Source organism: Barbus barbus (genome assembly GCF_936440315.1).
Source record: "Barbus barbus genome assembly, chromosome: 12".
Taxonomy (NCBI): Eukaryota; Metazoa; Chordata; class Actinopteri; order Cypriniformes; family Cyprinidae; genus Barbus; species Barbus barbus.
The window spans coordinates 13,469,012-13,496,754 of NC_136740.1; the positions used below are offsets into that span (position 1 = coordinate 13,469,012).

Here is a 27,743-nt window from a genome sequence, read left to right on the forward strand (position 1 = left end):
CGAGAGGTCAAGGTTTGGCTGGTAAGCGTCAGATATGAATTATGTTAATTAAATTAATGCGGAATATCTGTTATTACCATAACCTGTTAGCCTCTACTATAATAATAGCTACATCTTTCTCCACTGACGACCGCTCAAAAGTAGCTGTTAAAACTATTATTATTTTCTTTTTGTGACAAACACTTTTTTTAAAGTGCCTTGTAAGCTTTTTTTCTTCTTCTTTATTGTTGTACCTAAGTTAGACCCATTCAATCTTAAATTAAATTAAGTTACATAAAAGTTATTACATATTTAAAACTACGATAATATATCAACAAAGATATAAATAAATCATTTCCAGCTTTGCCCCATTATGTTGTTCGCAACTGAAATAGAAAGCCTTTATTTTCATGGTATACAACGAAATTTGGAAAGCTGCTCCTGTTGGTGTCAAAGAAACAAACATATAGCAATTCACAAAGTAAAAAAAAAAAAAGGATAAAAAGTATTTTAAAAAACAGTGCATAAAATAAAGAAAAAATTAGGTTTTATATTTTCACTCTGCATAATTTACAATTAAGTTGTATTTTTGTCAATTTGTGCTTTAGTGTTGCAGTTTAGTGAGCCTTTCTTTAGTTAGGTGAAGTTTTAGTTTAGGAGGCGTCAATTGACTGTCTTTTTGTGCATTATGAATGTGTCATTGTATCATTAATTCAACTGATTCATCCAGAAACACTGATTTATTCAGGAAGGAAACATTGTGTGTTGCTCAGAGACCTGCAAAGTGACTTTAGGAGTATTTTCAGAGCAAAGATGGCAGCCTCCAAATACTGCAGGTAAACAACTTCCACTGAAATTGTATCCTCGAGTAATTATTTTTGGTTCAGAAATCAATAAACCTCAACCAAAGAAATCAAATGAAGTCGACATTTGAAACAAAGGAGTTTATTGATCTGTTTTTTATTAATAGGAAAATGTAATATTAGTCAGAGCAAGTGTAACTCCTATTTTGTTCCTATGTGTATTCTGACTATAAACTTTTCAAAAATAAAAATCTGTCATTTTTAATATGTTTGTGATTCCATTTAATTTTATTTTCATGTAGTTACCTTATTTGTGTTTATTTGTTAAATGTCATGAGAACTGTGTCTTGTATTTTTGGACTTCAATCAAATATAGCACTGAGATGAATGAGATCAATTATCCAAGTAGACTCCCAAAGAGAGAGATGATCATTCACAGCATGATTGTAGTCTAAATATAGCAGCCTCTGTAAATCATCACTAAGTTTTTCCTCTGAAACATGAAATGCTTTCTACTTTGAGTTTCGGGTGTAACTCACCCTAACCTGGCTAATAAGAATTTGTTGATGCATAAAGTATAAATTGAATATGATGTTATATGCTGTTGATTGAAAATGCATTTCAGATTTAGAAGATCATTGTTGTGTATTATGAATTTAATTTCTACCTCTATAGTGTAAAATGTGTATTACATAACTTGCATATATTTTACGGCTTGTCGGTCTATAGATATATACTGTAATGTTTGCACCGTCCACCACCTATAGGTCACTCGTAAGTGCGCAGTTAATATTATGGTCCATGTTGTAATTCCATGTAATGCAAGTAGCCTAAAGAAAAAAGTGATGATTTGCGTGCATAATATTAAATAAAATGTAAATTATTGATAAATGACAGAATATGAACACCTCGATGAATAATAACGTATTATCTTTAAATCGAACTACGCAGGTTGGCCCATAATTCAATTACATCATTGCTCATCATTTCAAAGTCGGCCATCTCGGGTTAGATTATTCAATATCATTTTCTAACACACACATGCTCTGCTTTGATCCTCTCTTGTCAATAAATCAGCATCCGCTAGGGTGATAAATGCGCCAGTCTGTTTACATTTCTCTTTTCTCGCGTTATTGGTGGGTAAATTTAGCTCAAGTTGCAGCCATCAGCTCAGTAACCGAGCATGCACAGCACAGCATGCTCATTCCTCTCCTCCGTCTCTCCTCATCGGTGATCTTGGGTTGTGGCTATTGGGTACACAATGTACGACTATGCTTTTGATCTAAAACAACTGCGCAAGAGAGGGATAGAAACAGGGGGGCGAAGAGAAGAAGAAGGGGGGACGTGAGTATCGTGTGGTGTTGCACAATATTCATCTTCATGGGTCCTTCGCTTCGCGCAATGGACACGCAACATCCCTCCATTTATCGTTTCTGCTCGTTGCGCACACTTGTAAATTAGCTGCTCCTCGCGATACGTCCTCTTTGCAGCTCGGGTAAGTCATTTTTCATTTCGTGAAGCAGTGTGGAAATGCTTGTTGTTGTTTTCTCAAATCTCCGACGAGTTTTACAGCACATTTTCGGAGTGTACTTCTCCCGTTGCTTAATAAAAATGTAATTTGAAACGGGACATTCATCTGTTAGGCCCTCGCGCGTGAATACGCAGGACACTTTTTATCGTAAACATACGCGCGTGCAGTATCGCTTATACTATTTGAGCTATTCACATAATACAAGTAAACATCTTAAAATAGGCGATAATAGATGACCTGGGTCGCGGTCTCCCTATTCTATTTTTGCCACTTTCCCAACAACTTTATATCGATTCTGCCTTCGCAGTAGATAACAGGATCGTATTGACATTTCACTGGAAAAATTATTTCTTCAAATTCTATCTATAGTGAGGGGAACTGTAACTTATTAGATCCTACTTGTTATGTCCCATCAATCAAGTCGCATTCACTCTGCATTGACATGCTGTGCTTGTTTGCTCGAGCCAACTAAAACATTATTGTCATAGACTCCTAATTATTCGCCCATGTCTCTGTCATACTTTCATATAATGCTTTCGTTTTCTGCTATTTTTGGAGCACTCGGCTATATCTAGGTCACAAAGGAGCCTGTAGAATTGAAACAGCTTTATCTCTTTGTATTTTCACATTTGGCAGATAGATTTACAGGCAAATCACGGTCAATTCTCAGAGTTTGCCCAGAGAACCCTTAAATCTTATCAGGGAGAAAAGCTTTGCTGAATGAAGGGCAGTGCTCAGTGATGTCATCTTGTTTTGCTACTCTAATGCACTTCAGACTACTGTATGCTACTTTCACATTGCACCGATTAACAAGATTTGACTGAATCTGCTGGACAAGTGAAAGAGAGGAAGAGCTTAACACGTCTGCTTAACTGACAAAAGCTGGTGTTAACCTGTGTATTGCTGTCTCGACGTGCATAAGAGGACAGAAGACCCCATTGGGTCGAACAGTATAAGATAACTGTTTGTAATGAGATATCATACACAAACTGAAACATAGTGAAACCTAATAACTTCCTGGAGACTCATTGCACTTGATGCTGAAGGGTTGGATTGAGAATACTTTGGGTAAAGATCAGTAAAACTGACACTGTGAAGAAAATTTGGGGAAAGGAAAATGCTAATTATTTCTAGATGACGGGAACAGGGATTTTCTTTTATAGATTTTTGCGTGTTTGCAAAGATTTGTATCAGCAACACCAAAACAGATTTTTAAGGAAGAGCATATGGTTTTGATTTACAGGGAAACAGTGACTTATTTAACCTCTCAGTGTGGTCTGCTTTGAAAATGCTTTTGTAAAAGAGAGAGCTAATTATATACCAAAAGGAAAAATTATGAACAAAATGAAATGGAAGGGCAGAGAATGAGGGGATAAAAAACCTGCGGATGGAGGGAACATTGAAGCAGTACAAGAAAATGAATAATTATGGTAAATGTTAAAAAGTAGGCTTATGTCCCAGGGAGAGAAAGACCCTCAAACGTCCTTCTCACTTCGTCTGAACTGTGCTACTAATAGCCACAGAGCTCCCTCTTCTGCTCTCCACACACACACATCATTGTACTTTGCTCTCTCTCCTCTCCTCGGGCCATTTTTCTTTTCAAGCGTTCCATTGGGATTGTTTTCTTAGCACCAAATCCTAAAGGAGGAGCTGAGAAGATTGCGCTCAGCAAGTGAAACGCTGCTGGATTTTGTCTTCTTTATAAGAATTAGCAAAGACTGAAACAGCCTGCACTGGGTGTTACTTTTAGCTAGAAACGGTCGCTAAAGCACTCACAAAATGAATCAAGACAGGAGATCAGGGTGGGAACTTTACCTTACGGTTAGGCGAGGTTGTAAGAGTGGATAGAAAGTTTGATATTGGAAGTGCTTTGACAGAGTCCAGCCAGCAACCCTCAGATGGCTCGGGCTACCGATGCTGGGCTTTATTAGCGTGTTCCTCCTTGCAGCCTGGAGGTCAGCCGCTGGATTTTATGGGTCCCCTGTGCAAGTTAACGCTCTGAGGTCATCGTGCGAAATCTTCCATAGAATGACCTCACTCTGTGTGGGAAAGCACCTGCCTTTCAGACAACTCAAAACAGAGTTTCAGCCAGCTTTTTGCAGTTGCTGGGGATTTTTATGTCCGAGGGAACTGGTCTATAGGAGATTAAGATGTATAATGCTCATAGGTTAAAAGATTTGTATTATAGATTAAGCGTTAACTTGAAAGTAGACACTACCTGGCTAACCTACTTCTCTTCACAGTTACTGTAAAGCTTCCTTCAGAGTTCAAATTGTAATTGATTCTGTATATTAAAGAACTAAACTTTATTAGATAAATCTATCTGGATTTTTTAAAGATGAAGTCTTCATCTCACGATGACGCATGAGACCATGCTGCCCTTCCATTACACCAAATTTGGAAATATTTCTGAACTGTTCCGACCGGGCAACAAATGGAGAAACCACAATCAAGCTGAAAATGTGCATATCTTTGGGGAGCCGAGAGATTATTGCATTTCGAGTTAAAAGTAGTAACAAGACATTCCTTCCTTCTACATTAAAAATAAAAGCTTTCCTCTTCAGGTTCCAGTTGAAAAGTATTGTCAAAGTTGTAGCAGTAGATTAGCTGATGCATAAAATCAAATTTTTATTAACTGCATGGTTTTAATAACTAGAGCAGTCTTTTCTTTAAGATTGTTATAATTTTCATGTATTATTTTCATGTAATCCAAAGACTGACCATCCAATGCCTCCAATTGTCCACAACAATATTAGAATGCCAGAGACTCCTAGATTCTGTAAATTAAATGGCAGGGTTTAAAAAGTTTAAGTAGCCCTGGGATTCTACTCTTTTTAACCAATGAATTTGTATGACTTTTCCAGTTGATATTTTACTGGATAAAGATAAAGGATAACCTAATCACAACTGCTGAAATATTTTAGAGCTTGGAATGATTCAAAAAATCGATAGCCTATTCATCATAAAAATACCCCTAGAGTTTTAAGATTTGATTAATTGATATAACCTTTCCAGGTCTAGAAATGTCATGTATCCAGGATTTTCAAGACTGTGGGAATCCTGATTCTTCAAAGAAAATAAAAGGATTAAATTAAAATAAGAAAATCTTTTTTTTTGTAATATTTCAGTTGTTTTAGCTTATTTTAATTCTTGTTTTGTCTTATTTTAAATAGATTTAAATAATCATGCTGCCTCATTAAAGTTTTCTGAAGGCCCCTAGTGGGCCCTGACCCTGGTTGAGAATCAGTGCTCCAGACTATAAAGCTGTTAACATCGTAAAATGTCTGGCAGTAATGATAATTCGATAGATTTAGTGTCCTTTTGTCTCAGTTTGTTCTAAATCATAGTTTAATGCTAAATTTGCTAATATAATACATATTTTACATGACAGTATACATTTTTGTATTTGCACATGCTAAACGGATTAATCCAAAATTATTCCTCTATTTACTTTAGTTCTTATTTTACCTTTTGTTTAGTTTAGTAAACTTACATTGTGACAAATGAATTTCATGTTTTAAAGACAGTATAACATGTCACACTACATGACGTCTACTTTCTAAAAGTATTTCATGTCAGCTACTCAATAACAGATTCCATTAGCATCTGAATCTGCATGTTCAGAGCCAGCTGCACATGCTTTGATAATCCATGCCTCTAAATTGAGCACTAAGTATTTGAACTAGTCAGTCACAGCAAAAGCTCAGGTAACTGGACAGTTGAGTTTAAAGTTGTAGTCTTTTTGAACAAGATATGTGTTTAATGTTGAATTGTGTAACATGTTCTGCATATCTAATCTTCTCACTATATGGTGAGGTTTTCCTATGAAAACATTTTAATGTTTTGTCATATTATGTGATACGCCGTGAGTAGACTGTGACTAATGTTCTTCTCTTTCCTGTTTTTACTTGTTTTATAGCCCCTTCCATGGTACCAATACCTTATTACTCTCTCAAGTCAAGTGAGATGATAGAAGAGTATTAAATAAGACTGAAAAACATAACATTACCTTTTCTCATAACCTGAACATTAAATATTGACAAAACTTTGACCGTCAAAGTACTTCTCCCATTCACGTCTGCTACTCTGAAAGTTCAAATGGATAAGAAAAGGCAAAAGACAACACCTAGACTGGAAAAAGAAGAACAAGATGAGAAGACAGAAGACAGGAAGAGGATGAGAAAAACCAAAGGGGCTGAACCAGAAGCTTCCTCAAAGAGTATTACCAGTGAAGTTAATCAGCAACAGCAGCAGCCTAGTCGGGGGGAGTTAACGGATACAAAGTCTGACCAGTCAGATGGAAATTTAAGAATGAAAATTGGGGTTGGAGCGAAACGGACAAAGAAGCCCCCAAAGAGCCTTGAGAACTTCATATGCAGGCCCACAATCAGAATCTCTCAGAGGCTTGCACATGGGGAAGGTCATAGTTCATGTGGAGGTGAAGTCTCCAGTCCTGAGATCAGAGTAGCCAAGCCGTCACATCGTGAGAGTCAGAAAAAAGATAAGAACGATTGCATTTCTCCAAAAGCATCCACAAGGCTGAGAGTCCCACTTCCCACTTCATCCAAAAAAGCTGACTCTAAACCAGTCATTACAGCCTCTAAAAAGGTAAAACTTTCTAAGTTCTTTTCTGTATTGCTTTCATTCTTTGTTTCTTTATTTCTATTTTAAAAAATATAGTGACAAAGGCTTGTTACTATTTCTGTCTGTATCTTGCCATTTATAGCCACCAGTGGTTTGACATTTTTATCTATTTTTTACATCCCTTCATTTTATCACATGCATTCTCTGTCTTTTTTGTTCACTCAGATCTAATGTTCTCTGTTACTGTCATTCTCACAATCTTTTTGTCTCCCTCTCCAATACACTGAAAAATATGTAGTTGGAAGTCCTTCATCTTCACTGTTATTCATTTTTGTTGGTTCTAATGACCAGCAAATAGTTACTGGAAAGCCTAAAGCTAAATATATTCCTCCTATTTGTTTTATTTTTGCTCAAATGTCATGTGCCATGTCCTTCTGTGTCATTCACCCAGATTCATCCAAAATTCTTGGATCATAGAACCATGGAGTGGTTACACAAAAAGCGTTATAAATTAAAAAAAAAATAAAAAAAAAACGTATTTTCCATGACTCTTAGTGATGGCTTATTATAAAATGTCAGTGAAATTAAGTCAAAGCCTGTCAGAGTCATCAACTAATTAAGCCTGTCAGATTTCCTCAAATTTATAGCTACTCCAGACTGCCTTTGATTTAATTTTTACCAGATATCCTTGAGTGACCTGAATGACTGAATATCTTCAAACATTTCCTGATGAATTCTGGTCAACACATGTCCTCTCTTCCAACAGGCTCCATCAAAACACATGAGGAAGACTGACTCAAAGTCATTATTGACATCAGATGGACCTCCGTATGCAGTTCAACCACAGACAGATAGCAAAGTACCACTTTCAGATAGGATAACCTCCTCTACCTTGCTGAAGCAGACGTATTCACCTCCAGCTGCCCCTTCTCCACCTTCCTCATTACAGCAGAACTCCTGTCCACAAGACAGCACCCAAGTTTTAAATACTCAAAAAGAGAAGGGTGAAGATTGCCCAACTGGAGAAGCAATGACCTCCTCCCTCAGTTCACATGGTTCAAATGATATAACACTGAATGCTCAGACATCTCAGCAGTCTTCTTCCAGAATTGAAAATGACAGTGAAAGCACATCGTTTCCAATATCATGTAGTGAGAATTTAGTAAAGCAAACTCCTTGCCCTCCAAAAAAGAGTAGAATCATGGAAAGTAACGTTGACAAGGTTTTAAATGCAACAGAGACAGAAGATGGAGATTCTGCATTTTCCAAAAACATGAGTAACACCATAACTAACAGTAGGAGTAAGGAAAATGGTTTATTGCATCAGCAAAGTCCCTCTATCAAGACACCATTGCTCCTTACTGCTTCGAATAAATCTGCCGAATCAGCAACTCCTGAGAACAGCACTTGTACGCTAGAGTTACTAGAGAGCAGAGGAAGGAATAAGAAGTATACTGAAAGTGAAGTCATAGATGACACCAGAAAGATGACTGTGGAACCTGCCCAAGCTGTTGATGTCCAGCCAAAAGATGGCAGCAGGGTGGGGCATATCATTGACAAGAATAAGAAAAGAGCTAGGCATAGTTCAAACCAGGACGAAGATGTGCAGTGTTCCTCGCAATCCCCCGGGTGTGCAGATTCTCAGTTTAACAGTTCCGTTCCAAGTGATGAGCCACCTTTACATCCCAAACAAAACATCATGCCACAGAAGAAACAAAAAGCTGTTCAGATGACTAAGATGGAAAATCCAGGTGAGAAGATGGATCTGGTGAAGACCGCCAATGTTAGTTCCACTGTCTGTAAAAAGATTCCACAAAAATCAAACCTTAAAAAAATGTATTCCATTAAGTCATCAAAGGCATTGTCATCAAAGCAGGGTAAATCAAGACAAGTTGGACAACCTCCTAAATCTAAAAAACTGCAAAATTCATCATCCAGATCAGAAACCTTTTCCTTTGAGTCCCCTCCTAAGAAAAGGGGTCGTCCAAAAATGGCCAGGCTGGAAGAGACTCCTCAGGAAAGTGAGTCTCAAAAGTCCTTTACTAAATTACCCATACGTGAACATACAAATGTCCCTGATCCAGAGAATGGCCTGAAACTCCCAAAGCCAACTCCTAAAACCCTAGGTCAACCCAAATGTTCCTCCTCTGTCCAGAAAAAGAGATCTGAATCACTAGACTCAGTGTCTGGGAAGAAGGGTGCTGAAGGAAAACTCAAACCCTCCTTGTCTAAAGCTAAAGATGCTCAAATCAGCCGTAAACGAAATAGGTTGATAATGAAGACAATTATCACAAATATCAATAAGATGAGAGTGAAGAAGAAGGATAAGGTACTCACACAGTTCCTTTCAGGGCAAAGCCAAAGTTACAAATCTGATTTTGCTCAAAAAGACAATGAAGGTGAAGCAGATGGAACACGCTCTTTATCCTCTCTTGTTACCTCTTTTGGGGGAAAATCTGGTCCACAAATTAATATCAGCAAACGTGGGACTATCTACATAGGAAAAAGGAGAGGTCGTAAACCTAAAGCTCAAAGAGAAATTTCTGGTCAAGACTCTGCACAAGTTCTGGGTCAAAAGTCTCAGCAAGTCTTGACAGAGTCTTCTAATCAGTTAAACTCTTGGTCCACCTCTGGTGAACATAGCCATTCATTTGATGGCCAGTCTCCTTTGTGCAACTCCCCCTATTCATTTAAACATCTTGAGACCCCTTCGCCCACTCTTAGTACTTGCCGAAGAAATCTTCATCTTGGTAACCGTGAATATGATCAACGTTCTGCTCCAAAGGCAACCAGTTCCCAAAAGGTTAAAGCAATGCACGAAGAGAAATCGAAACCTCCTTCCTCCTCACAATCTGCACCATGCCCTTCAGCTACATCCCAGTTAGGCTCTGTAAGAATTCAAGACCGCAGAACTACACACCTTGGACGATCAGTATTGATGGAGCAAGACAGACTCAAATACAAGTGCCATAGAAAAGGTCATAATTGCTTCAGCCATGATAAGATTAGGCGACATAAACACAAATGTAAGAAAAAGTATCTTCAACTCCGGGCCAAAAGGCAAGACCCAGCCTTCCTGGCAGAGATTGAGGAGTTAGTGGTTAGACTTAGTGAGATTCATATTGTGCATCATATGTCATCACGAGGGTGTGGGAATGAAGCAAAATCTGGAAGGAAAAGTGGGAAAGGAAAAGCTCAACCTCACGTTCTTCAGTGTCTACCACAAAACCTTCATCATCCAGCAATGTTTCAAATCAACTTCAGCGGTTACTACTCCCCTCAGTCAGAATTGTCTCGTGACTCTCTGCATTATGTTGGAATGGCAGATTTTAAGAGAAACAATGGGTGTCCTTCTCAACCAGGTGAACATATTGTCACACATTGCCCTGTAGTGCACAAACTTGGCTTCCCACTATCAGGAGGCGGTTGTTACCATCCACCATACAAAATGCCACCCTCTACCACTTCATTTGGTTTTGGACATTACAGAGGATACCCTCCATCTGCAACTATATACCCTTCCTCACCCTTTTTACCCTCCTATATGCATCCCTACTCCAAAAATACCATTTTAAGCCCATCAAAGTTCCATAAAAGGAAACACAAGTTTCTGAGACGTGACTCTCTACTTTGTGGTGGGAAGCCACAGGGGATGTATGCTAATGTAACATCTCATTCCCCTAGTGATTGGTTCAGTAGAAATAGCTGGCAAAGAGAAGACAACAGAGAGCAGGCTAGAGATAAAAGGTTTGTGGATGATAGGCTTAGAGAAAGAGAAGGAGTAGAGGGTTTACTAGGACAAAGTAAGCTCAGAAAAGACCATTTCAGAAGGGGTACGCCCTTAAATCCCCCCTGCTCTTCCTCAACACCCTCAAAACAAGCTGACAAACACAAAACTTCACCACTTTCATATATAGGACCTGCACATCTGAGACCGATATCAAAAGTTAGGTGGGCAGAACATCAGCAGCCATGGAGGTGGAGAGAGAGCACTCAGGTAGAGCCAGGGAACAGGGTTTTAAACCAAGAGGCTCGGTCACGGTACCAGGAGGACGATGATGAAGGTGATGAAGACCTACCATCACCCCCCCTAGCAGACAGAGCCATCCACTATCATTCTTTCCTGAGGAACCCCAACCTTGCTAGTAGTGCGTACAGTCGAATGACAGCTCAAAGGAGGATTGGTGAAGTTCAGTCTGCTTCAAGGAACTTAATGAGACCTGGAAGCTCATTAATGAAGGATTGCTCAGCTGGAGGCATAAGAACATCAGGTGAGATGGCATGAGATTAATTTTTGTTTGCATGTAACAAACAACTGCCACTGATCAGGAGACTTTCCAAGGGTACAATCCAAAAGTAATTTTCAATGTTTGGCATTGAGGTTCAGTTGTAACATTCAGTATCCTTTTGTTCCTATTAACTAGGTGAGAAAATGCTGGGAATGCTTGTACAAATAATTACAGACTTTGAAGAGTGAAATAAGACTGTTTTATTACATGATTGAGAGTCTATGGTCTTATTTATCTCCCACTGTTTTACTAGTTAGGTACCAAAATGGAGCTTGATTTTGCTCTGCGTGTAATTGGCTACACAGATTTTCCTTGGCAGGGAATCTGTTTAGAAGTCCACTGAGAGGTATACGGTCTCTCTTGTGTGTAAATATTGTTACACATTAGCTGTACGCATTATGTGGTATTCTGGCATTAATGTTGCTATCACTATGTTCTGGTTTTGTCTTATGTATTCTTAGATACTTTTAGATGGAGTGATGTGTGAGGGAACCACAAAACCTGTGTATGTTTTTAATGTCTCTTGTGTATGTTATCTCATACTATCATTTGACTGTCACAGTAGCACCAGTGGAAAATGTGATTTATTGCGAAGTCGAATAGAATTTGATATTTGTTTATACAACAGATATTTGTATTTTGGCTCTTTGACATGAAACCAAGTGTGAATCAATGCTTAAGTCTTTTTCTTTGCAAACACACACCTTTAGAATCAAAAGAAATGCATATTTGGCTAATTAGCATTGCTGAAAACATATGGTGATAAATAAACACCAGCATGCAAAGAACTTTTCACAGCAGGAAGACAGGGACATTTGGTGTTGCGTAGTGTGTGCTGTCTGCTTGTCTTTGTGCATGCAGCTTTTACTGTTTATTAAGTATACCTGCCCATCAGGGGCCCATTCTCAGAGGAAGAGGCCAACACAAAAAAATTGTTAGAGAAAGTAGCATTCATTTTTTTAAAGCAACATTTTCCAACAGCCTTCAGAGTGCAACAGTCCTTGTTCACATCATTGAGGTGTTGTGAATGTGCAAAATACAGACAAAATGTCCCATGAGAAATCGATGCCTTCACGTCACTGTGATTGACTGACCTGGTCAATTGAATGATTCCTGCTTACCATTATCATTTTCATGACTATGATTGGCTAATTACCTCTTTTATGCAGTAGTGCCCGCCTATCATGTTCACATCCAGTCTGGACTCAATGAGTCAAACTAATGCAAATCAATGAGCTAATTACAAAGTTAAAAGCTCATTTACTTGAACATCTCCACTTTCGGTCACATCCAAATCGAAGTTAACTTGAAATGATGGTCTGTGAGTAACAAGTATTATGTTACTGGTTGCTTGATGATAATTCCTAAAGGAAATATGAATTGGGATCATGAATTTCCATAGTACTAAAAACCCAAACCCAGAGAGGGGTTTTCCTTCTCATTTCAGAAGTCCATGCCACTACTGCCTGTTAATTCTCAACAAATAAAAGATTTGTTTTTGCTGATTTCCTTAAGGAAATGCCAGTTCTTGGAAGGAAGTAAAAGAATACTGTTAACATTTCCATAAACATAGCCTTTTAGGTTTAGGGAATGAAACGCCTCATTAGAACCACTTTGCTTTTGTTTAATTTTACTCACTAGTCTAGCACACAAAATCAACAAAGTCAACTTTGTGGATATAAATGCCTAAACAAGTTCTACAGGGATTTCCATGTCTGTATAACTGAGTAGTAGTTCACACTAGTTCTTTTTCTGTTATGCTGACTCTGTATTTTCAGTGGGCATGGATTCAGATAGAGTATCAAAATTGCTTTTACATTTCAGTGAGGTATGAAAGTGCTTATTTATAAGTAAACACATGCTTTAATCTTAGTAGTTGACATTTGAGTATTTCTGTAAATGGGAACCACCCAGATTTCTGCTATACATTTAACCATTATGAATTATATGCTTATTCTGTCATGTTCCTGCTAAAGAATTTCCATTTAAGACTCTGCCATAGAGCTTCTGTCAGCCTGTGGCCAAAACGCTCTGTTTGATTTGGAAAGGGTGAATGAGAAAAAGCAGGAATTCAGCAGCGGTAAGGAAATGTGGTGATGCTAGTGGAAAGGATGAAATCTGAGCATGGAAATCTACAAGTGAAATGTGAAAAATGATTGACAGAAAGAATAGGGTAAAGGAAGGAATGTTTTTGTAAGTGAAAGCGAATATATGGCAATAACACGTTTTGTAATCAGAGACAGATGTGCTCTAAAAATGCCACTCTTGTGTATTTACTCTACCTAAAAATGTCATTAAAACTGAGTATATCTGATATATCAGACGTTAATGTGTCTTCACACTTCCATTTAGAGCTGATGGACGTTTTTTGTTGTCTAGGTTTGGCTGTCATCCAGAGACCAGAAATAGCTCCTTTGTAGATGCTCGAGGATACAACTACATAGGCCATTTTCTTTCTTTTCTTTCTCCCTTATCTTTTTTTGACTTTCTTTCTTCCTTCCTTACTGTCTCTCAGAGGGTTTTTAGAGGAATAACAGGAATGTGATGTTAACTGTATTATACGGCCTTTATTCTCACTGCCTGTCCATATATACTGTCAAATGTGAGATTTTATCACTCTAGTAAAGTCTGTTCAAGCACACACCCTGTCTTTATCTGACGATCGCTGTGCTGGGGACTCAGGGTATGTCTCGCTGTGGAATGCACTCCAGTGGAGCTCTGTGAAATTGATTTAGTGTTGTATCTAAACTAGCAGTACTGGTGGAAGAGAGTGGAATTTGCAGTAAAGGAGTGAATACTGGCAGTATAATTCCCACGGTCAGGATTACAGTTGTTACCTCTTAAAAACATCAACTGTTTCATGAGCAATAGTGCTGTCTCGCAGGTTCTCCATGTTTTAGTATTGGTTTAGTTAGAACGATGCTTCATGATGATGACTTAGTTTTGCTCTTCTTTAGAAACAGGAAAGAAACTTTCCTTCCTTTCATTCCATCACTGTAATTGTCATTTGTACCAACAGTAATTGCAATCATTGTGGTATAACTGTAATTACAGTTCCTGTGTAGGCTGTGTTAAGACGGTGTCCAAGGTTGTTCAAACTTTCTTGCTTGGTATCGCAATGGAAATATAATTTTGCAGTGGGGATGTGGGCAGAATGGACGAAATCTGAACTTGATTGAACACTTGGGGGGTGAATGCACTAAATTAGTGGCTCCCAAACTTTGGCTGTGCCCTATATGCACCATAACCCAGGACAGTAACACAATTAAAAAAAGAAAAATATTAATTTTATTGAAATAGTTATTTGGTCCTACTTTATATTGGGTGGCCCAAACTTCTACTTACATTTAAATTAAACATTTGATACAATGCACTTATTGTGTACTTACAGTACATGTTTTACATTGTGCTTATATTTTAAAAAAAAAATACCTGCATGTAATTACATCTGTAATTCATTTCTATAATTGCATTTATAGTTACACTGTTGACTCATCCCTTACTTACACCTTAACCCACCCTTAAACCTACCCATACCACCAAACCTGTCTCTAACCTTACCCGTATCCCACCTCAATAGCAGCAAAAGTGTTTTACAATATATTTTTAACACAATAAGTTCATTGTACTTATTTTTTTGATGTACATGTAAGTACATAGTAGTTAAGGCCGCCTAATATAGGCTAAATAGGGGCCAGTTATTTTTCTGTTTTATATTTAATGTCTGATTACTTTAAAATTATATTAATTGTATATATGATATCTGTAAATTATAAAACATTTCTTCCAGCCAGCTGTCATGTGAAACTCATGTGAGAGGTGCCGATTTACTTTACAATGTGTTGACATTTACTGTGAACTCATAAATGCATGTATGACAGTTGGCCAGATATTAGTATTTGTCTCACACACACACACCAGTTGTTGTAATAATCAGTCTAATTCTATGAGAATAGGAAAGTCCATACCATAGCTATAATGTTAATGAGACAAAGGTATGATATTGTTGGAATCACTTTCATAGATGATGAACGATAAAAACGTTGACAGCCACTCAGAATGCACCCAACTTTAAAGAGTGCAAGCATTTAAAGTGAATGACCCTTAATGAATAAAATATGTCATTGGTTGGTGTGGACGCAAATGCAGTTATCATAGTTATCTTTAGAGTGTGTATGGGCCTTTATTCACTTACCATCCATAATTCAGTTTGACCAGGCACATATTACCTTTTTTTCCTGCACAGGACCTCCTTTCTATGTTAATGGCTCTCATTTTAGATGTTATGTGCAAAATTCTGCCGGCTTTATCAGTGTCAGAGATTCTTTACATTCCCTGTGAAATTTGGCAGATTGTAGTTTGATGCATCCGTCACAACTTAGCACTCAGAATCAAGCCGGAATCCTAGGGAATTGCATCATGGAAGTTAAGTTCGGAACAGCTTTTTTGGTCATTTGGGTATTACCTGATTTGCATAATTCCTTTGGTGAAACTGGTTTTAAAACAACACAGACATTGTGTGCAAATTAAAGTCGCCATTAGTGGGTGCAGCTCATCCTTTTCCCCCAGGTGATTGCTCACATCTTTGCCTTTCTGTTTCAGAGAGCTTCCAGCCCGGCGGTTCACTCTTCTCTGAGCACTTCTCTGCCAGTCCCTCTTTTAATGAACGTCAAGAGAGAGGAGGAAGAGAGAAAAGACCCAACATCAGCAAAACACACATTCAGACCAACGATATCAGGCCTTTTTCCTCTTTTACCACCTCCAAAATCAGCCTTTCTCATTTAAAAAATTCTAAAAATATGACGCCAAACAAGAGTAAACTGAAACATGTCAAAAAGCCTCTCAAGAAAAAGAGTCCCAAAGGTCAAGAGGTCACAGGAAGTGAGGTGAAGAGAAGAGGACGAGGTCGACCAAGAAAAAACCCTGCACCGTGTTTTTCTCCACCTTTACCTGCCACACCTTTACATCATGAAGCTACAGTGTCTCCTGCGAAACGTAAAAAAGGTGAAAGAGACGACTACACAGTATTCAATGCGATTGAGTCCATGGCTCAACATGAGAAAAGGAAAAGAAGGAAAGAAAGAGATGAAACGAGGAGCAGTGAAGCGCAGATAGATGAAAGAAAAGACACAGGTCTGAGCCAAGATCCCTCACAGTCGTACATCGACACATCCTCACCTTCCCAGGATCCATCAGTGTCTGCAAACAGCCAATCAGAGAAGAGGTCTGATGTGGCAGCTGAAAAGAAATATGAGTGGGCGGGGCTTTACTCAGATGTGTATAAAAGCGAGAAGTGAGTGAGCTTTTATATATTTATAAATAAGTATTAAGAATATTTGTTTAAATGCAGCCTTTATTTAGAGAGCTCTCGACAAAGAGCTTGACAAATCCTCTGTTTGTTTACTCTGCACAGCCCCACGAGTCTGTCCTCTCCAGTACACACAGACTGCCTTGACTATGATCCTGAAGAACATGAGCATGGTCTACTTCCTGCACCTATACACGTAGGTGAGTTTGTGTATGTGTGTGTGTTTATTGGGGTCATTTGGAGGTCATTATAAAGTTGAACTGAAAGGGGAACAAATCATCATTGTCAGTCAATAATGAGGTGGAATTAAGTCCAAACTTGATTTATATTGATTAAAAGAATCTAGTGTGACTCATGACTGCCATACAAGTGGCATTTGAAGTGGGAGGGGCCACTGGTAAGCTCGTTATGATGTCATGGCACGGCAGTGACTTTACTAATGAATAATAAGTAAATCAATGAATAATAATCAGTTATTATTAATTGAGCTGACATTTCTGGATAACCTAACATTCAGGTTACCTAATTATTAGTGAGTTAAGCCTTCATCATAGTACGATTAATCCAAAGAATTTTAAAATGAATTATGATTAAAAAAGCAAAAATGTAAATGATCTAATTTGTCAGTTTTCAACACTGGTAATAAAAAGAAATGTTATTTTAATATCAAATCAGTATATTAGGGGCAGTCGTGGCCTAATGGATAGAGAGTTGGACTTGTAACCTGAAGGTTGTGGGTTTGAGTCTCAGGTCTGGCAGGGATTGTAGGTGGGGGAGTGAATAACCAACACTCTCTCCACCCTCAATACCACGACTGAGGTGAGACCCTTGAGCAAGGCACTGAACCCCCAACTGCTCCCTGGGCGCCGCAGCATTGGCTGCCCACTGCTCCGGGTGTGTGTTCACCACTCTGTGTACACTTGGATGGGTTAAATGCAGTTTAAAAAACTAGAGGGAGTGATAAAGAAATCACTGTAGTGCCTGAATTTCAATACATTCATAACCCATGTGTTTGTGACAGGAAAGTATCTAATGCTGAAACGGATTGACTTTCAGTTGCCCTATGACATATATCGTCTCTGTGCAAAGGAAAAGGTATTTTTAGATTACTTTAAAAAACATGAATGGTCTGTCATTATTTGTTGGCCCTCATGTCATTCCAAACCTTCATGTCTGTATTCTTCAATAGAAAAGGTGGAATTTTGTCAAACTTCCCTTTTCCTGTAATACACCTTAATTAGACAAAATCTACCTAAGTTATGATGTGCAATAACTTTGTCTAAGTCTTAATTATTTGCTGAAAATCCTTCAATGCAGGTCTTGAATTTCATTCACTATTCTGCACATTCAAAAATGATTTGTCACAATTGGTAACAAGACGTGAGAATCAACGATCATTGGGTTTTGAATGACATTAGGATTAGTAAATTATGAAAATTAGAATTTTAATGAATTATCCCTTCAAATAGTTAAATTTTATCACCGTCATACAATAATTGTGAGAATCTCTGTTCCAATACAGCGTCCTAAAAGGTCACGAAAAACCCCAAGAAAGACGGCCCCATCCAGTGAGTAGACTTACCTGCCAATTTGTGTAAGCTTGTTTGTGTGTATTTGCATGTGTTTGTTTGTTTGTGTATGGAAGGCCTAATCAACTCTGTGGAATAAACTATCAATTTCAGTCACATTTAGTCTGTATGGATGCCCATTTGTGCCACATAAGAGAAAAAAACATCCTATGGTAAATTGTAATATTACATTTAAAATGGCTTTGTTCTCTGAAGTAAGTGTGTAGAAGCAGTTAATATTGTGTAAACATATTCTTCTTTGTCTCTTGCTCTGTCTCTTTGAGATGGATCTGTTGATGTAATGTCTCGCACTCAGACCGAAGACGATTCCTGTAAACATCAGAAGCTCAGTGTGACTCACGACTGCGTTTCTGACAGCCTTAATAGGTAAATAAACACACACATACACAAGCTCATTCACCATCTATTGCTGAATTTAAAGTGAAGATGAATTCTCTCAGGCTGTTTGCCCACTTGGTTTCAATTGTTCAGTCCGAACCACTGATTTTATCCTGTCCCATAACCCTTTTTTTCCAAACTTAGGAATGTCAGCCCTAGACCTAATACAGAAGAGAATGGAAAAGAAATTAGTGAAACAGACATTGAAAACAACCTTACCAATCAACCTGACCCTCCCAAACAGCAGGTATGATGCATATTTTGACACAATTTCACTTCTAATTCCATTACAACATGCCTGAAAGTGACTGCATCATTAAAGCGCATGGACAATTTGGTCACTTTGCGAATGACTTTATTTGCAGGAGAAAAGCAATGATGCTGAAAATATCCCCTCCCCTCTCCTGATGATGCCCTTGTCTTGTGAGGAGAGGCAAGAACACACATAAACACTGACAATAGCATTTCTACCCATTGCTCATGCTCTTTATGTTTTTGGATCATTTTATGCTTCTCTTTTACTTGCATATTCATACTTATCAATGTCTTATAATTCTTACGTTTTTACTTACATCTTTGATTTGCTTTTATTTCCTGATAGGAGCTTTGTCTTGGAACATGGCATTTTTCTGGTGAGAAACTATGAGAAAATGCGAGACAGACAAGCATTGCTCCTGAGGGAGGAGGTGACAGAGCAAGAGGCAGAAAACAAAGAAGATAGAGGGAGCAGCCAGAAGGGGGATCAGAAAGGGGATCTCGAAGACACCAGCACTAAGTCAGGTCCAGCAGTGTGTATAGCTGTAAAATGTGTGTTTGTGTGTTGTCGCATTGTTCTTAGCTCTTAAGGGATAGATGACCCAAAAAATTATTTTGTCAATATTTATGACCATTTTCAGATTAGTCTTATTAATTGTGCAGGCTGCTGTGTCTTTAAGACTCTTTAAGACAGTGCTTTGCTGCCATTTTTACTCACAAACTGCGGGTTTGTTGTCCAACATAGTTCCCTTGTCAAAAAGGAGTGTGCTTAATTGTATTGAGTGTGCACTTGTAGTGTACTTCAGCTTTAAAATTTTACTTTGAAGTACATTAATTCACTGTTTTAATAATCTTTTGTTGTGCTTTAAAGAAGTACACTTATTTTGCTGCGTTGACTGACATAATGCACAATTATAATACTTGATTATAATTTTAACTGTAGTGTATATGATATTACAATTATATATTCTTAAAATGTACTGAATTGCAACTTCATCATTACAAATGTGTGGTTACAAATATATTAGACTACTTGACATATAAGAATAGAAATTATATTAAAGTTATTTTAGTTTAACATGCATATTCATTCAGCAGTACACTTTAAAATATAAACATGTACTTAAGTCTTATATACGTGGGCCAAAAAGCACTCTGAAGTTAAATTTAACATATTAAAACTATAATACATTTGGTTACTACTTGTACTTACTATATAGTTAGGGTTTGGCTTAGGGTTACTTGCATGTAATTATGCATAATTTATTGCTATTATAATAATAAGTGCATGTAACGGGTAACAAGGACACCTTAAAATAAAACATTACCATACATTTTCATTTAATTGAAATTAACATGTAATTAAGCGTTAGAAGCTCAGTGTGAGTTTCAGTGTGAGTGCATTCAGTTTACACTTATTAAGTATATTCCTTTAAAATATATTATTTCTGTAATAAGTACTCTTAAAGTAAAAAAGTGTACTTCTTTTTCACAAGGGTTCCCTTCATCTTTCAGTGGCAGTTTCTGTGTGAAACATGCATTACATCAAGTCAATTTGTGCTGAAATGTCCCACAAAAACTGTTAAGATCAGACTTCAGAGAACTTCTTAAAACATTTAAAAGAGAAAAATAATTATCTATCCAGATTTTTCCTTAATATGGGCCAAGTTTCTGAATACCAAATAGATCAAACTTGGCATCATGTCCATTTGTCTAAGGTGTTTCCCTGCCTGTGGCGCTAGATGCTTGCCAACATCTTTGGAAAATGGATGAATGGCCATTACGGATTCAAGTTGCAGCAGTATAAAACAAAACATTTTAGCTTAATTTTTAAATACTGATTTTTTAAATTCTGAATGTAGCATGATTTAATATTATACATTCTAAGTTTTTGGCTGAAGTGTGTTCGTTTGTCAGCAAGGCTCACTTTAACCTACCTATAGGTACTATACTAGTGCTACCAAGGTACATTTGCATTATGTGGGACAGTCTGTTTATAGCACTTTTTGTGACCTGAGGTGGTTTTTTGATGAAGAACATGGCATCAGCTATTCCTCCTCCTCTCCTCTCCCTCCTTCACGCTCAGCGGGCTGTAGCTCTGGAGCAGCTCCCAAAACCACCTCAATTCTATTTCCACTCAGCATTAGTCAAAAGGGCAGAAGAGGACATGTGGTTAACGGCTAGCGCAGCTGGCACGTACAAGCTACCGTGTCCCGTTGAGTTCATGGAAAAAGTGTATTTAAGTGCATTCCGATTATTGCACTTAAAATAAAGATGATAGACTATGAGGGAGTTCAGATTACAGTCCTTTACTGAATGTGCATTGAATAGTCTCTGAGTTGACAGCTGCACGTTTTTCAAATGTGGCGTGGTGTATCATGTACTTGTGATAAGACAATATTCAGTGTGTGTAAGAAGATGTGTGTGCTGCACATTGCAGACCAGTGCCTGACTCACTCGAGCCCACAGTCTGAAAACAGAGAGGGAGACGAGGAGGGGAGAAGTGTTCAGAGCAAAAACCTCACGCAAACACTTCAGGGGATCTATGACGTCATTGTCAGTCACAAGGGTAAGTCTGTTGATTTTATTAATAGTGACGTGTAGCAAAAGGCTCAGTGTGATTACCAGCACAGCTGATCACTCTTTCTGTCATTTGTGTTTTGTAGGGTCATCTGGACAAACCCTCGCCGCTCCTCTGCTGAACTTGTGTTCCAGAAAGAGGTGTGTGTGTGTGTGTGTGTGTGTGCTTTTCCACTCACCAGTGTTGTTTGCTCAGTGGCTCTCCTGCTGTTCTTTTCACAGTCTCCAGATGATTAGGGATTCAGGGAACCTGGGAGTTAAAACCTCTTTCCACTGACAGCTACAGTAGATTGCAGAATGTTCTTAAAGTGGTGTGGTGATGATTATAATTAGGGATGTCTGTTGTCTGTATTTTCTATTATTAAAATTGATTAATTAATGTTAATAGCACAAAAATGTATTTAAAAAAAATGAAAATTTTCCTTCATTAATACATCTCCTGTCTAACATACTTTAATTATTTTTTGTTTAGTAAATACATGTATTTTACTGAAAATGTATTATTGTTAAAATTAATCATAATAGAAAATACAGATATATTTCAATGGATCATAAAATATTTTGGACAGTACTTGTTATTTGGAACTTTAAAGTCAACTTATTACACAGCAGGAAGTTATCTGTTTTTATTCAATGCCTGCTTCTGATTGGGGTCAAGCATGACTTAGAATTGTAGAGTGGCACCTGCCATGGCTAGTTAAATTTAGGAGGCCAATTATCTGGACACGCCCTTGTCTTAAAGGAATAGTTCACTAAAAAATTAAATTTCAGTCACTTGCCAGTTAGTGACACCAAACACACAGATGTCAGAGACAGATGATACTATCTGTTTGAAAGTTATACGTTATATTGTTATAAGTGCATGTGTATATATATATATATATGTGTGTGTGTGTGTGTGTGTGTGTGTGTGTGTGTGTGTGTGTGTGTTGAAATGTAATTTATTCTTATGATGGCAAAGCTGAATTTTCAGTGGCATTACTCCGTTCTTCAACAGTGTTGGGGGTAATGTATTAGTTTTTTTTTAAGTAACTAGTTACAATGAGTTACTTTTACAAATAAGTAACGCAAGTTACTTTGTTTTCCCATTTATTTAATGGCACGTCTCCTGTCCCCATGTTGAGAAAAACTGAGAGTGAGGTGCAGAAAAATTTCCTTCAGCCTGAGGCTTATTAATTTAACTTTTGGTGTAAAACAGCCTCTACAGTTACCAAAAATATCACTTTTAGGTTTTTTTTGTTCTTAAAAATAAATAAGTAAACACAGCCCAGGTGACAAAAAGTAATGCAAAAATGACATACTGCCTTACTTTCCATAAAGAGTAACTAAGTAACGTAGTTACTAGTTACTTTTTTATGGAGTTACACGGTATTCTAATGCATTACTTTTTAAAGTAACTTTCCCCAACACTCTTCTTCAGTGTCACATGATCCTTCAGAAATCATTCTAAATCCTCAATTTGGTGCTTAAGAAACATTTATTAGTTTCAATGTTGAAGACAGTTGGCCTGCGTTTTTGTGGAAACCATCATAGTTTTTATTTTTTTCAAGATTCCTCGCAAATGAACAATTTATTTGAAATAAAAATATTTTGTAACATTATAAATGTATTTACTGTCACTTTAGATTCATTTAATGCTTCCTTGCTGTATAAAAGGATTAGAAATCTTTTTAGGATCTTTTTGACCCTAAACTTTTGAATGGTAGAGTATGTATAATGTGGAGGTAGGGGATGTTCACAGAGCATTTTATTGGACAAAAATGTATCGTACAAGATAAGTCACCAACATTTTAGTCAGTACACTAGAAAATAGATGCCTCAAAGCTACCAGACATGAATTAAAACTCGCAAAACTCATTGGGTTTTTAATTACAATTAATTTGTCTGTGTTTTCTCTTCCAGATCAGGCTCGGCTCCTGTCGATCTCAGTATGTTGCAGGGGCAGCTCCTTTCAGGCCACTATGAGAGTCTGGACAGCTTTCATTCAGACATGCTGAAAGTGTTCCACTGCGCCGAGGTCAGTTTCACAGAGGGTTCATGGACTCACATGATGTTTGATGTTGTTCTGATCTGCACCTGTCATGAGCTTTTGAGCTGTCTGGGTCATACCTCAGACTGACCATCAAACAATCTTCACAAAAGAATGGAATAGATTTTTTTTATTGCTTCACATCCTGAGTATTTCCCTGTAATGTTACCATAGAACAGCACCCTGAATTTATTACAGAGACGGTCCCTCTGGAGCAGCCTGTCTTGCTCGAGGGCACAATGATAATGTCTCATGCCTCGCTTCTTTAGGAGATCAAATCTTTCAGAGCCCAATCATAATATCTGCCTCAGCAAAATAGAATTTAGAATTTATGCTCTCGTTATGTTTTCAATCTTATCAGAAATACTACGGTTGTGAGTCGCCGGTGGGTCTTAACGTGAGGCAGCTGAGGGAAGTGTACCACAGTGCTCATCGGGAGGCCTTAAATCAGACCAGCACTTTCCTGTGAGTGACAGAAAACCACATCCACAACCTCTTATCAGGGCGTTGCTGTGACCAAACCCAGAGGCATGATGGGCCTTCTAGAAGGCAGATAATGCTCTCCGATACCAAAGACCTGCTGTACGTTGCACTCACAGATGCACTGCACAGGTAAAAGGTTTGCCATTTATCCACAATTGTGCCATGAAAAAGTGAATACATTTAGAAAAATCAATTCAGTTATAAACATCACTGCTAGAGATGCACAAAATGTGGGTATCATATTGGTAATTACTCGATATTAGAGTTGAAGTAATAATCATGTTAGATATATGGTCCATTAGTGGATATATAATTGTGAATGCTCATTTTCGGTATTTTTACATTTAGATTATATTTATTGTCATTTAATGTTCAATTAAACTTGATTTTTAAAAACACTTATAATTTAATAACACTAATTTAATCTTTGGCAAATATCAAAATGAATATTTTTTTAATACTGTACATTATGTATATTATAACATATTATTAACAAATAACAATATGTTATACCTGTTTTCACTTGTAGCATTTAAAACAATTGATTTTTGTTCTTAATATTTTATTTTACTTTGTAATTATAAAAACAAAACATTTTGTATAGAATTGTAATGATAGCCGTTTATCTGTTATTATTATTTATTTTTAAATATTTTATTTTCAATTCATTTTAAGTATAAAAATAAAGCATTATCTTTGAATTGAACTGGATTTAAATAGTATAGAACTTTAATGTTAGCCATTTATCAGTTATTAGTTATTAGCCATGAATTAATGTTTAATCTTTTATTTTGAATTGATTTAGAATGATATAAAAGCAGTATTTTTCATTTATTTAGATTTAAATAGTATTGAATTTTCATGTTAGCAATTATTGACCATAACATGAAAATAATTATTGGATTATCATATTGACCAGAATTTAATTATCAGCATATATTGCACTTATATATTATTATATTACATTATATTTAAATCAACTATATACCATTACTGCAATAAATAATTTTTAATCAATATTTTTCAAGACTTAATTAGTCTTATATTCCAGTAAAAATATCTAAACGTTCTTAAAACGAGACATATTTACACGTAAAATTGAATAAATAAATTAAGGCTTGTTTTCAAAGTATATTTTTTTTAATTAAGTTCCCATTGGCTTTTTTTTTCTTTCTTTCTTTAATCATGAACCTCACTAACCTTGTTAGCATCAGTGGAATCTTTCCTTTGTGCGTTCAAGGTGAACCAAAGTATTTGCTTTTGGAAATGTAACACAATCCAATAGTTTCCGAGTGTTGGTGTGGCCAGTCAGCTCTAGGTAAAACACAAACTCTAAAAGCTTTAAGGCCTTTGCATGGATCAGACACTATTAGTTTTCTGCACAACAAGTGTTCTTTATTATTATGTACTGGCAAGGTGCTCTCACTCTTACTATTTCTCCTGTTCTTTGTCCTCTGTAGGTTAAGACAGCACTCCTGGAAATGCCATTTGTGAGCATGGACACGGCTGACGCTTGACAACATGATTAGTTGAAAGCTGCTCAGCCTTTCTTTCTCTCAGGGAAAAGCAAGTCAAGCGAAGGAACAGGAGACATTATACAAATCAACATCTGAGCCTCCAGATGATTTTTCATATACCCAAACAACATGCATTTCTTTAATTTTGAGATGTAACACTGAACATAAACATGTTGAATGGGATGCCATGCGAACAGGACGTGTTCTGTTTCGTTTTGGAGGAATGAACATCCACAGACCGTTTTAAATCATTCAACACACTACATCAGCATACCTACAAGAAAATGGACTTCACTACTCTTGAGAGGCTTTGCTGACTGAACAGTATTGAGTGGTGTGAACAGAATTGTGGTCCACAGCCTTTTTAGTGTTTTGGGTTGAAGGTTATACCTATAAAGTAAGCAATAATGCATGAAAGGTTCAATAACACAGCCTTAATGTAAGCAAGTGTTTGTTTATAGTCATTTTAGACCAGTCATTTTTATTTTAAAGGGAATTTACTACCACTTTGTCCAGAGCTGTCTTGTGCTAGTAATGTTTTGTAATACATTGATTTGAAGCTGTAATCTTTATAGCTTTGTGACTTTTATACGTTGTACAGTATATTGTAAATAATGTATATTTAGCAAAGTTATGTTTTAGTATGGTTCAAGAAACTATTTACAGTCTTAAATTGTTGTGGGAATTCATCTGTTTTCCATTGATTCTTTATTAATATTTTTATAGATAGTCTCGACGCATGTGTAATTTGAAGCAGGATATTCAATGTCTAGTCTTCTTTATGCATGGCATTCGTTATGTTGCTTAATAATGTATAATAGCTGTGTATACATATACAACAAATTATGTCTATGCTGAACTAAGAAATGAATCGTTGGAAGCTTATTAAAAAGCAGAATAAATTAACCCAGCTACATGAGTTCACTCATAAAAGTAAGTCGATACTTGGACCATTGTGTTTTTAGATGTAATAGGATTTATTGTTTATAGATAATAGTGCTTGAAGAAAGTTGTAACCAATTACTCACGGTAAGACAAAGGTACAAATAAACCCACAGAAAGAGCCGCAGATCTATTTTTATCTGTACATTTGTCCATAAAATTATTAGTGCTTCATAAGCCAAATGCTCATTACTTTAGCTTTGTCTATATACAATTAAATGTGTGTCAGTGGACCTACATATTAGGTTATTGCATCATATTAATCATTAAATATTATCTCTCCTTGCGGCCTCAGCACATTATACTCAAACTGTATTCAAATCAAAAGCAGGTCACAATGTCACATTGTTTAACTGTAAAGTCCTGTGTTGATGGAAAATTGTAGAGAAGTTTCTTTTTACATAGTGGACTTGTTTTCATCACTCTTGTTATAAAACAAGGTGATAAGAATAGATTCTGGTGTGACTGTCATGCACAAAGACCCTGTGCATGCGGAATGCACAGGGTCTTTGCATGGGAAAAAACTAATTGTGTCGAATAACTCAAATTTATAGATGGATTAGTTATTATTTCACTTGTTAAGGGTTTTAGAAGGGAATAAGTGGTAATACGAGGAGACACCACCCCTCACAATGTAGAGCGCTTTGAGTGCTTAGAAAAGCAGAAAAGCGCTATATAAATGTAATTAATTAAGTAATTAAAGATACTAATATAGAGTTCACTGAACATTTCGACTCAAAATCAAACGTTAAAATAACTTTATTGAATGAAGTGAAGAGCATACTTGAGATGAAATATCACAATTGACGACGAAAAGAAGAAAAATACAGGGAAATTTCACAACGTGTGATAATATTTGCTATATACACTATTTACATCATTATAATGTAATTTACTTTCAACAGCTCTTTAGTGTCACATGATCGCTCAGAAATAGTTTTAATATACCGTTATGATGCTCAATTATAGTTAATGATGGTTTTTATTATCAGTTAAAAACAGTTTGTTTTATTTATTTTTTAGGATTTTTATGAATAGAAAGTTTAAACGACAGCATTTATTTGAAATATTTTGTAACATTATGAATTCACTGTGACTTTTGATCAATTTAATGCATCGTCTAAATAAATATTTTTTATTATTATTAGTTATTAAAAAACAAAACAAAAATGGTAGTTCATGAGTCATAAATCAGTAATTTCCACAAATTATTAGGCAACAAAAACAGTTTTCAGCCTTCATGAATGATCACGTGACTCTGGAGACTGGATTGAATTTTACATGGATATATTTTCCGTGGGAGTGGAGGTGATTAACACTTGCATAATAGCTCCATCTAGTGGACTCGATAGATCAGTGAAGGGCATATGTGCTAAAAAATAATTATTCTCATATTCACCTTGGTTGGGGGTAGGAGGAAAACAGTTGTTGCATACTGTTGTATGGAGGAAAAATACATGTCGTTGCTCAGCAATT

The 27,743-nt window shown here is 36.8% G+C and overlaps 1 protein-coding gene across 8 annotated transcripts; it reads left to right on the forward strand.

Moving 5' to 3' along the window:
- The first annotated feature begins 1,857 nt into the window (after positions 1-1,857).
- LOC306878177 (histone-lysine N-methyltransferase ASH1L-like) lies at positions 1,858-27,078 on the forward strand. 8 transcript variants are annotated; one of them, XR_013784921.1, is made up of 16 exons: positions 1,858-2,277; positions 6,233-6,921; positions 7,664-11,168; positions 15,789-16,479; positions 16,600-16,694; positions 17,516-17,589; positions 18,017-18,062; positions 18,347-18,449; positions 18,606-18,708; positions 18,827-18,894; positions 19,063-19,241; positions 21,157-21,285; positions 21,383-21,437; positions 23,199-23,313; positions 23,687-23,937; positions 25,269-27,078. XR_013784921.1 is itself a non-coding variant. In XM_079430359.1 (16 exons), exons 2-16 carry the CDS (start codon positions 6,412-6,414, stop codon positions 25,300-25,302), a joined length of 5,811 nt encoding a protein of 1,936 aa, XP_079286485.1. In that variant the 5' UTR covers positions 1,858-2,277; positions 6,233-6,411; the 3' UTR covers positions 25,303-26,393. The 8 variants fall into 8 exon arrangements, 1 of the variants encoding a protein (XP_079286485.1); XR_013784922.1 differs by having other exon boundaries at positions 19,063-19,236; positions 25,269-26,393; XR_013784923.1 differs by having other exon boundaries at positions 18,379-18,449; positions 19,063-19,236; positions 25,269-26,393.
- Positions 27,079-27,743: the final 665 nt, after the last annotated feature.